The following is an 11,211-nucleotide window of genomic DNA, read 5'->3' as shown; positions in this document are numbered from 1 at the left end:
GCAGCTCTTTAGGAGAGCCACCTAGATTGCACCCTTCTCGGACGGGCACAAAAACCTAACTGAGGCTTGGAGGAGGGTCATAGGGGGAGGAGCCAGTACGCACCATGTGATCCTAAAAGCTTTATTTAGATGTGCCCTGTCTCCTGCGGAGCCCGCTATTCCCCATGGTCCTGACGGAGTCCCAGCATCCACTAGGACGTTAGAGAAATTACATTTTAAACTAATCAGATAAAGAATCTGTAAAAGAATGTGGCATCCCATTTCACGGACAACTATTAAAGTTTTGTTACATGTCCTCAATAAACAAGTTCTAAGCTTCCACTTTGTACAAAGCAGTAGTGCTAACATCGCCGCAATACTTTCCCCTGAATGAGAGTCCCACAGTACATGTAGCTGTGTTTTAAAGGCACAACAAAGGAGGCAGCCTTGAAGCACCAGTTACAACCAGCTGCTTACTCTGGCACTGATGCTTGGCCAGTGACCCCACAGACTGGGAAAGTCACAGGTTCAAAGACAGTGCTTAGTGGGATAAGAAAGACACCAGGCAATTAGATTTGAGGGGAAAAAAATCCAAACACTTTATTCACAAAATAATCACAGGATGAGAGCACATCACACAAATACTGTATACCGCATGTAATTCATTAAGATCCTCACACGCCGTCAGTCACAGATCATGCTCCGGCCGGGGGGCATCACCTTCCACCCTAAAGCACAAAAAATAAAATAACGTTTATACACAGACCCAACACCAGAGACAGCCAGTGTCAGCATGCAGAGCAGCATCAGCTATATAGGGTGACTTCATCAGCATCAGAAGTCTAACGCACTTATTCATCATCATTATGCTGCTGCACCCCCCTCCCCGCACACGCTTCGTCCTAATCCCGCATCCAAGCGGCCGGGCCCCGCACACCCAGCTGCACTGGCAGTGAGGGCGCCAGACAGCGGACAGCTATTACCCAACGCCACTCAGTGAGTCAGCAGCGTCTCTCACCGGAGAACAGCAGCCGCCTACAGGCACACCGGTGACACGGCCAGCCCTTGCTATTACCGAACGTAAGCAGCTCACTACAGCTACTTCACGGAGCCACCTAAGTAACGGCGGCAGCCTTACATTACCCCGCCAACTTCCCAGCCCTAGCACACACTTACCCAACGGCCGCACTGAAAGAACGTGTTTCCGCCCTGCGCCATCTTATATAGGCCCAGCGCACGGTGACTGCTTCCGGGGGCGTGTCCTCAAGTTAACTGCTAGTGAGCGAGAAACGACACCGACCACTGCCGATCTCACGCCGAGTTCCCTCGCCTCCACTCATCGGGGTATATTTATTTACCAAGGTGTGCGTTTTTTAGAAGTAGAGCTGTTGCCCATAGCAACCAATCAGATTTTTACAGAAGAAGCTAGATAAATGTTAAGTGGAATCTGGTTGCTATGGGCAACATCTCCACTTCTAAAAAACTCACATTGTAGTCACTATACCCCCTCCTGTCTGTGCACCGCTTGCCCACGGCCCACCTCGTGTCCCTCACCCTTAACAGGCATCGGCGCCATTCCTGGGCTGTGGTCTGCATATTACACCAGGAAAGGCTGATAGCATGCTCTGTGTGCCAGTGTCTTACACTAGGTTGCACTGCAGTCGCTGTAGGACCGTGTGAGATCATGCTTCCACTAGAGTAGACTGTAAGCTCCTGCGGCACACTGCCCATCAGCTTGTCATTTTTACACTTGATAGTGTTTTAGGGGCTTTTCCCTATTTACCTCTCTACGAAACTTCAAATGGGTTCTCAAGACACGCTTCTTCACAAACCCAGCCAACTCTCCTCCTAACCTTTCTGTGTCACCCCAGTCTGTTTGCCCTTCTCCTTTTAGATTGTAAGCTCGCAAGAGCAGAGCCTTCTCCCCTCGTGCCTTTCCTTCTCTTACTTACACTATCTTATTATTCTTTATATGGCGCCATAAGGGTTCCGCAGCGCCCAATTACAGGGTACATAAATAAAACAGAAAAACAGCAATTTAAGGGCCGCATTCACGGACCGATTTGGGGAGAGATGTGTTCTGAGTGAACCGCTCAGCACACATCTCTCCCACCGCTCAGCACAGCGCTATGTGTGCTGAGCGTGCGGGGGGAAACGGGGGGGGGGAAGGGGCACTAGATTGAGCCAATCTAGCACCAGCGATAGCCCCGCGCATCGCTATCGATGTGGGGGGTACACACGGAGAGATCATGCTTAAAATCTAAGCAATCTGGTCAGATTGCTTAGATTTTAAGCAGTGATCGCTCCGTGTGTACCCCCCTTTACAGTTGAAGACAATATATGACAAGTACAGGGTAAATAAAACATAGCTACATCAGCAGATAACACTGAAATAAGTATCAGGTGGCAGAAGACTGCTGGAGTTGAAGATTATTAAAGTAAGAGAAAGGATAAGCACATGAGGGAAGAGGGCCCTACTTGTGAGAGCTTACATTCTAAAGGTCCATACACACTTAACGATATAATGAGCGACGTCGCTCATTTTCCCCCTCCTTGAGCGACGTCGCTCATTATATCGTTAAGTGTGTATGCCGCCAGCGACGACCGATGCGCAGCCCCGCGGGTCGGCAACGATCGTCGCTGTCGGTAGGGCATGCATGAAGGATGTGGACTGTCGTCCACGACCTTCATGCAGGGCTGGCGGGGGCGTGACGTCACTGAGCGATATGAGCGGTCATATCGCTCAGTGCGTACAGGGGGCCGCCGACCGGCCGGCCCGGGAGGGGGAGACGTTAGACGATGTCGCTCACAGAGCGACATCGTCTAATGTGTATGGGCCTTAAAGGTGAGGGGCAGACAGACGGGTGACACAGACGGGGTGTATAGAGAGCTTATACTCAGTACTCCCCAGAGCCGGCCATAGGTATAGGCAAACTAGGCAATTGCCTAGGGCATTTGATATGCCTAGGGGCATCAGCAGCTTCTGCTGATTAAAATGATATGTGGCATGCCTATATTCTGAGTGTAGCATTTCATATGCAGATACAGCCACAGTCTCACACAGTATATAGGCATGCTGCATATCATTTTAATCAGCAGAAGCTGCTTGTGCATCCTAGCCACATAGCAATGCAAATAAGATGCATTTTAATTTAAAAAAACGTGCCCGACGTTATCATTGAGGCAAGATTTATGAGGACACATCTGTATCCAAGCAGAGGCAGAGGTCACAGTGTTAGTAGCAGTGTGAGTGCTGTGTGTATGTGAGTGGGTTGGTTGTGCAGTAGTGTTCAGAACATGTGTAAGGAGCATTATGTGTGTCATTATGTGTAAAGGGGCACTAATAATGTGCAGCAAATGTGTAGGTGGCACTGTGTGTGTCATTTTGTGTAAGGGACATTATGTGTAAAAGGGCATTAATAAAGGTTGTCATAATGTGTAAGGCGCATTATGGTTATAAGGAAATTAATAAGGTGTCTCATATGTGTAAGGGGCATTACTGTGTGGAATTGTGTGTATAAATGCATGACTAATGTGTGGCATTTTGTGTATAAGGTGCTCTACTATGTGGCGTTGCATATAGAAAGGGCACTACTGTGTCGTCTAATGTGAATAAAGAGCAATAGGGTGTGGTGTAATGTGAATAAGGAGCAATTCAGTGTGATGTAATGTGAATAAGGGGCTCTACTGTGAGGAGTAACGTTTATAAGGTAAAGTGATACTACTGTGGGGTGTAATATGAATTATGGACACTATCGCATGATCAAATGTGAATAAAGTTGCTGTGCTGTGCGCCAAATGTGCGAGCTGTTCCTATTTAAAGTATAGGGGGTACAAACACCAAAATAAGGACTGCTATGGGTGAGGGGTGATGGTGCTGGGAAAGAGGTGCAAGGTCAGAGGCGGAACCAGCGGTGGTGCTAGGGGGCACCAGACAAAATCTTGCCTAGGGCATCATATTGGTTAGGGCCGGCTCTGGTACTCCCTTTGTGGTCAATTCTCCACAGATTGAATAGCGCCAAGAGGGAGCTCCTGGAGCTATTCAGCGCAAATTAATCCTGAAATCCGACAAAACTAGGTATGCTGTTTTGTGACAAAATGGCGCGCAAACAGCATCGCGGGGAGGCAGTGTAGTCGGAGAATGCCCGTTGTCGTGACTAAACACCCTGTTTAGTCCGGGAGTATGGGCATTCTCTGACTTAGCATTGTGCTGAATCCGCACAGAATTGAATTGACCCCTGATGGCAACTAACCACTGGTTTTCTGTATATAGCTTGTTCTTGTCCTATATTGTTTCAAACTGTAAATGCTCATACACACTCATAAAATGAGCGTCGTCACTCATTTTCCCCCTTCCTGAGCGACGTTGCTCATTTTGTCGGCCAGTGTGTATGCTGACAGCGACGAACAATGCGCGGCCCCATGGCTCGACAACGATTGTTGCTGTTGGCAGTGCATGCAAGCCCGATCTGGACTATCGTCCAGGAGCTGCATGCATGGCCGGTGACTGCATGACGTCACTGAGCGTCATAACACTCAGTGTGTACAGGCAGCCGCCGATCGCCCGGCAGAGGAAACACTAGTACCCCTTTCACACCGCAAATGCCGTATCCCACCCGGGAATTGGAAACGGGTCCTTCCCGGGTGCGAACCGGCATTGGACGCTACAGCAGGCTTCCCTGACCTGGCAATATGCCGGGCGGGTTGCCATAGTGGTGGTGGTGGTGGTGGGGGGGGGGGGGCGGAACCTGCAGCGGGGGTGGATGCGACGCTGGGAGATGAGCTCATCTCCGCGCCGCCTCTCCCTATCTAGTGAACAGGTCCCAGGTCGCATCGACCCGGGAACTCATTTTCACTGCCACTGACCCGGTATTCAACCAGGGAATAACACTGCTTTATTCCCAGGTTGAATTACTGGGTCAGGCGACCTGGGAATTCCACCATGGCGCTTTCACACCGCACGCCGACCCGGCAATATGCCGGGTCGATACCGGGATATTTGTGCTGTGTGAAAGAGGTATAGACGACGTCGCTCACAGAGCGACGTAGTCTAGTGTGTATGGACCTTAAGTGCTGTCTTCTTGTTTTGCTCATTTGTTTATGTACTCTGCAATGGGCGCTGCAGATCCCTTGTGACGCCATATAAATAAAAGATAATAATAATTCCCTTTAACCAATAGATTGTGTATTGGTTGGACAGGTCCTGTCCGTTATTCTGCTAGATGTCGACTATAAACTATTGTGACCGAATACCACTAAATTAAATTGTAAGCTCTTAGGACGAGATCATTATTCTTCCACCTCTGCTGAATGGTGCAAGGGTCGCGTGTGGTCAGTATAGTGCTAGAACGTGAGCTGCCTGTGACAGGACCTGCTGCCCGGTACAGTACATGTAGCTGTACGCTGTCTATGCATCTACTGTGTACAATAAAAGTGATCTACTAATAATAACAATGGCACAGCAGAGGCTGTGGGCGATCTCTCTGATGTCATGTGTGGGCCGGCTCCCAGGGACGGATCCTCCTACAGGAAGAAGCCGGACCTGCAGCAATAGCAGAGCAGACACATTTCAGCAGTAATGGAGGCAGTCAGACATTGCATCTGCTAGTTGCTTGTGTAGTCACATAGGACCTGGCCCGGGGGCCTCAGACCCCCACGAAGGGCCACACTCAGTTCGGGGTTATCCTGGGAGCAGGCATGGGGTGGATACTGCTGAGGGGGCTTCTCTGCCTGGGACTTCTACTCTGCCAGATGGTGAGTGATACCAGCTGCGTGCCCAAAGCCCTGTCACTTACCTGTGTATATTGTCTGTCTGCATATGTATACACACACCCAGTGTGTAAAGTGTGTGTATGTATTCACTTGGGTCCAGTAATAGCTGCATATTTTACTTGTAGAGTATTGTGCTGGAGCCTGAGTAATCTCTACCCTGCACCTGGATCACTTACCGGTCTCTTCTCCCTAGGTAGCTCTTTGTAATTACCAGTGTGTATATATCCCTCTTTAGCACTTGCCTGCCTGCACTGAATACAGATTTCTATCTGGACATCGCACTTCAGTGTGTGTGTATATATATATATATATATATATATATATATATATATATATATATATATATATTGTATGGGCAACTTACCTATGTAGATATTGTGTACATCTTTTAGCATTTACCTGTCTGTGTTGTATAATATGAATCATCTGTGTTATTCTTGTGAGGTTAACAAAAAATAACTTTTGTTTTGATGGTCAGCTAGAGTAGACCATAAAAACAAAAGTTTTGTTTTTTTAAATGAATGATCTACCAAATGCTAATAGTAACTTAATCCTGTTATCTGCTGTGAGTAATTGCTGGCTTTCTTTTAATTACTTGGATAGTTTGTGTTTTGGGAAGAAAATTGGCTGCCCCAACTAAATCCCCAATCACCGCATCCTACACTCCCTGCTGTAAATTACAAATCAAAGAAAGCAGCGGTGACTTCTAATATCAGTAATACTTCACAGTAGTTGTTGATGATTTACTATAATACATACATTTTCTCAATGATGACACCAAAACTGTATAAATTACAGGCATTTATATAGGATGTGCTGTAAATTATTCTCTGTTTCATAATATTTTCATTGTGCAGCTTATGTTGTGTGCCACGTGTTGTGTGACCTGCCAGGACACACTCATCTTGCTAGGTTATCTCTCTTAAAATCATCAGTGTTAGGACATGTACTGAAGGCCTATTGGTTAATGAAAATTAGAGGATATTTTATAGTGTATGAATTTCTGTAATACACTATAGCAGTGGTTCTCAAACTCGGTCCTCAGGACCCCACACAGTTCACATTTTTCAGATTACCCAGCAGGTGCACAGGTGTATTTATTACTTACTGATAAATTTTAAAAGGTCCATAGGGAGCTGATTATTTCACTTGTGGTTCTGTGTGGAGACCTGGAAAACGTGACCCGTTTGGGGTAGTGAGGGCACGGTTCGAGAGCCTGTGCACTATAGCAATTATTTACAGGCAGGTAGTCTGGTATGGGTCATTAGGTCGACCACTATTGGTCGACATGGAAAAAGGTTGACATGAGCCTTTCTCCTTTTTTGGGTGTCGTTTTCTTCGTAAGGTGACTGGGAACCCCAGTTAGTGCACCATGTCTCCTTGCTACCGCTGCGCTCTGCACAGGTTAATATTCCCAATCGTAGTCCACGTGGATCGTAAAGTATAAAAAAGTTGTAATTTTTTTTTTTTTTTTTTAAATTGTGAAAAACTCCTGTCGACCTAATGCCTGTATCCCGTCTGATATGGATTCAAAATGTTTCCCTTTTTGTCCCAGCTTGATATCTTAAGAAATGTTTGTACGCTTGTGAGTGGCATAGACAGAGAGCATCCCATTTAGCAGGCGTTAATGTAATAGGCCCTACACACTGGCAGATAATACTCAAAGATATGACTGATCTCGCTCATTAATGAACGAGATATCGTTCATACCTTTGAGTGTGGAGGCACCAGCCCTTTACTTAGTACAGTTCACAGATGACTGTAAAACTGTAATTTGTCCGCTTTCGTCCGTCTCACTCTTGTCTCACTGTTGTCACCATCTGGGTAATGCAATCTGTTTCTATAGGTAACATGTGGCGCTCCAGCTGTTAGCAGAGCATGGTAAGACTTGTAGTTCCACAACAGTTCCAGAGCCACTTGTAGCTTACTTCTGCTATTGGCAGAGAACTAGATATTTATTATTTATTTTAATATGTTGTGTGAATATTTTTGTTTCAAATTTTGATTTAAAAAAAGAAAATTGCTAACCTGTTTTTTTGGCTGGAACTCCACACTACTACTGTGTGGTAACATGCAGGTGTCACCATTGCTTTTACTAACCTTTAAGTGGTTTTTCTTACATAGTGAACTTTTTTTATACTCCTTTACCACAACAATCTAACGTGTATAGACGTTTGCAACATTGGCAAACAAAAGTTTGAAGTTTGGGAGAAGCTATGGAATGGCTCCAGTGCCAACAATAAGTAACCTTGTTTTAATCAGCAACAATAAAAAGTAAAGCCATTATCTGGCATACATGCATATGAAAGTGTGTATTTAAATTACCTGAAACTGGAGTGTTTATAACTAACTGAATATGTCTGCTATTCCGTCTCACTCCTAAAAAGCAGGTTGTCATGTTTCATAGTCAGCTGAATGTGCATGATGTTCTTACAGTCCAGAAATGCTCTATCTGGATTACTACATTCATGCACCAGCCAATGATATCCTATATGACAATGTGGTATTGTGTTTTGTCTGAAAAATGAGCAGTGATCCTGATTAAAACCATGGGGTCAGTTCAATTCTGCGCAGATTGAATAGCGCCGGGCATTAGCTCCCGGTGCTATTCAATTCAGCGTGATCTGACACCCGATGAGATGATTTCTTCTCACACCCCTCTGGGGGTGTGAACAGAAATCCGGCTAAAGTGCTGGCGCAATTTTGTTTTCTGGCCTTAGCATTCCAGAAACAGAATCACGCCCGGCACTTAAGTCTGAGAAAGCCGGCTCTCGCGACAAAACACCCTGTTTAGTCCGTGAGAACTGGCCTTCTCTGACATAACAGAAAGCTGAATTGAAAAGTACGAGAGCTAATTCCTGGCGCTATGCAATCCGCACTGAATTGAATAGACCCCCATATTGGGATTGACAAATTTTTTTTACCTGAGAAAAATCCATATATGCAGTGCTGCAATCCAAATGATCTCTTTGCTCAGTTCCCGTGATAGACAGAAAGTGTATGTGCTGAGGGAACATCAACAAAGATCAGGACAAAGATCACATTAGTGGGGCACCCATATATTCATTGCAAAACAAAAAAACATAGCACAAAAATATAATGTACTAAATAATTGTCCACCCTTAACAATTATGAGTCGCCCTTACCAATTTTGATTCTGGGCTGAACTCTCTAATTCTTGGTACACACTAGACCAGGCATGTCCAAACTGCGGCCCTCCAGCTGTTGTGAAACTACATATCCCAGCATGCCCTGACACAGTTTTGCTGTCAGAGAATGCTAAAGCTGTGTCAGGGCATGCTGGGATGTGTAGTTTCTCAACAGCTGGAGGGCCGCAGTTTGGACATGCCTGCACTAGACGATCCTGGAACGTGATCAGCGGAACGATATGTGAGTTGGCTGTACACACTAAATGATATAGCGCACGATTGCGTGCTATATCGCTCAGTGGTCACATTCAGGAGCATGTTGTCTTCATTGATATCTTCAGCTCTGACTGCAATGCAGATCAGAAGATGCGCTGAACGACCAACGGGCGCGTGCAGTGGTCTGTGTACAATATGTTGGTCTGATCTGATCGTCTAGTGTGTACGCAGCTTTAGAGGTCTCTAGTTTGCCAAACTTTATTTCCATGTGTAATACATTTTCAATAATTATGTTTTGGAGTGGATAAAGCAAACAAAGGCAACAAAATATAACTTTCTTTTCTCTGACGTCCTAAGTGGATGCTGGGGACTCCGTCAGGACCATGGGGAATAGCGGCTCCGCAGGAGACAGGGCACAAAAGTAAAAGCTTTAGGATCAGGTGGTGTGCACTGGCTCCTCCCCCTATGACCCTCCTCCAAGCCTCAGTTAGATTTTTGTGCCCGGCCGAGAAGGGTGCAATCTAGGTGGCTCTCCTAAAGAGCTGCTTAGAGTAAAAGTTTTGTTAGGTTTTTTTTATTTTCAGTGAGTCCTGCTGGCAACAGGCTCACTGCATCGAGGGACTTAGGGGAGAGAAGTGAACTCACCTGCGTGCAGGATGGATTGGCTTCTTAGGCTACTGGACACCATTCGCTCCAGAGGGAGTCGGAACACAGGTCTCACCCTGGGGTTCGTCCCGGAGCCGCGCCGCCGACCTCCTTGCAGATGCCGAAAAGTGAAGAGGTCCAGAAACCGGCGGCAGAAGACTTTTCAGTCTTCATAAGGTAGCGCACAGCACTGCAGCTGTGCGCCATTGTTGTCAGCACACTTCTTAGCAGCGGTCACTGAGGGTGCAGGGCGCTGGGGGGGGCGCCCTGGGCAGCAATGATAGTACCTTATTCTGGCTAAAAATACATCACATATAGCCCCTGGGGGCTATATGGATGTATTTAACCCCTGCCAGGTCTCAGAAAAACGGGAGAAGAAGCCCGCCGAAAAGGGGGCGGGGCCTATTCTCCTCAGCACACAGCGCCATTTTCCCTCACAGAAATGCTGGTGGGAAGGCTCCCAGGCTCTCCCCTGCACTGCACTACAGAAACAGGGTTAAAACAGAGAGGGGGGGCACTTATTTGGCGATATGTATATATATAATAAAATGCTATAAGGGAAAAACACTTATATAAAGGTTGTCCCTGTATAATTATAGCGTTTTTGGTGTGTGCTGGCAAACTCTCCCTCTGTCTCCACAAAAAATTGAGAGATCACGTCTGCGCTCGTCTGCGAATGCTGAACTAAAAGAGGATGGGTAAATAATACACAGTCTCTGATGAGAGGATAGTTACTAAATTAGGTTAGTTAGCTTAATAATGTCCCGTGATGTCGTTAATACTCGTTGAGCCACTGTTCGTGTGTCTTTATTAATACTTCTCCGAATTGGATCTTGAGTGGATTCGTATCCTCAGTCACGTTGGACCGTAGTGGGTTTCTTCTGTACGTTGTCTTCAATATTCGTTCTCCGGATTTTCTCCTGTACTTCCGTCCAGGGTACCAGGGTAGTTCTTATCCTCAAGAGTTGGAGACAGAGAGACAGAAATAGCCGCTGATAGTGTAGTAGGCGTGTTGAGAAGTGGCGTTTTAGACTAGTAGGGAGATCTTAAAAAGAAGTAGCAACTGATGGTTGCGTACCGTACTCACGTGAGAGACGTGATGTACCCCTCGCGTAAAGGTATCTTTGGTGTTCGTGTGTTTTTCTCCTCTTCCTCCAGGCAGGATCCTATACGGTTCTTATCCTCGGGCGTGTAAAAGGAGATGGAACAGTTGATAGTGTAGTAGGTTTTTAGGTGAAGTGGATGGTTACTAAACAGCAATTCACTCTTCTAAACTTATCACTTATAGTGGGGGAGTGCGTACCGTACTCACATCCATGCAGGAAGGTGGAAAACACATAAAGGTATCTTTTCTTAGGTCGACGAGTTGTCATACATGGTCACACTCATGCAGATTAGATAGGTGAAATGAATAGTGGGCGTACCCAACTCACACTGTACGATGCGGGAA

General features: G+C 46.2%; 1 protein-coding gene, 1 long non-coding RNA gene and 1 other non-coding gene across 4 annotated transcripts in view; 1 reads left to right on the top strand and 2 right to left on the bottom strand.

Moving 5' to 3' along the window:
• Window positions 1–385: 385 nt before the first annotated feature.
• Window positions 386–520, bottom strand: LOC134900002 (small nucleolar RNA SNORA76). Its single transcript, XR_010173527.1, has one exon. It is a non-coding gene; the product is annotated as a small nucleolar RNA SNORA76 (small nucleolar RNA).
• Window positions 521–553: 33 nt separating this feature from the next.
• On the bottom strand, window positions 554–1,294 carry LOC135056122 (uncharacterized). Its single transcript, XR_010243899.1, has 2 exons — window positions 1,156–1,294; window positions 554–707 (listed from the first exon to the last, which is right to left on the bottom strand). It is a non-coding gene; the product is annotated as an uncharacterized LOC135056122 (long non-coding RNA).
• Window positions 1,295–5,457: 4,163 nt separating this feature from the next.
• The window catches only part of ERN1 (endoplasmic reticulum to nucleus signaling 1), a 159,814-nt gene continuing 154,060 nt past the window's right edge, over window positions 5,458–11,211 (top strand). Inside the window, exon 1 of one of the 2 annotated variants that reach the window (XM_063960906.1) lies at window positions 5,458–5,733. In XM_063960906.1, the coding sequence (XP_063816976.1) occupies window positions 5,677–5,733 (57 nt within the window). In that variant the 5' untranslated portion in view covers window positions 5,458–5,676. Of the gene's footprint in view, window positions 5,734–7,595; window positions 7,633–11,211 lie in introns of those variants that run through there. The other variant, XM_063960907.1, reaches the window with a different exon arrangement.

The sequence above is a fragment of the Pseudophryne corroboree genome, chromosome 3 (genome assembly GCF_028390025.1).
Source record: "Pseudophryne corroboree isolate aPseCor3 chromosome 3, aPseCor3.hap2, whole genome shotgun sequence".
Classification (NCBI taxonomy): domain Eukaryota; kingdom Metazoa; phylum Chordata; class Amphibia; order Anura; family Myobatrachidae; genus Pseudophryne; species Pseudophryne corroboree.
The sequence above is the reverse complement of the archived record's forward strand: the minus strand, read 5'-3'. Positions and strand labels throughout refer to the sequence as shown.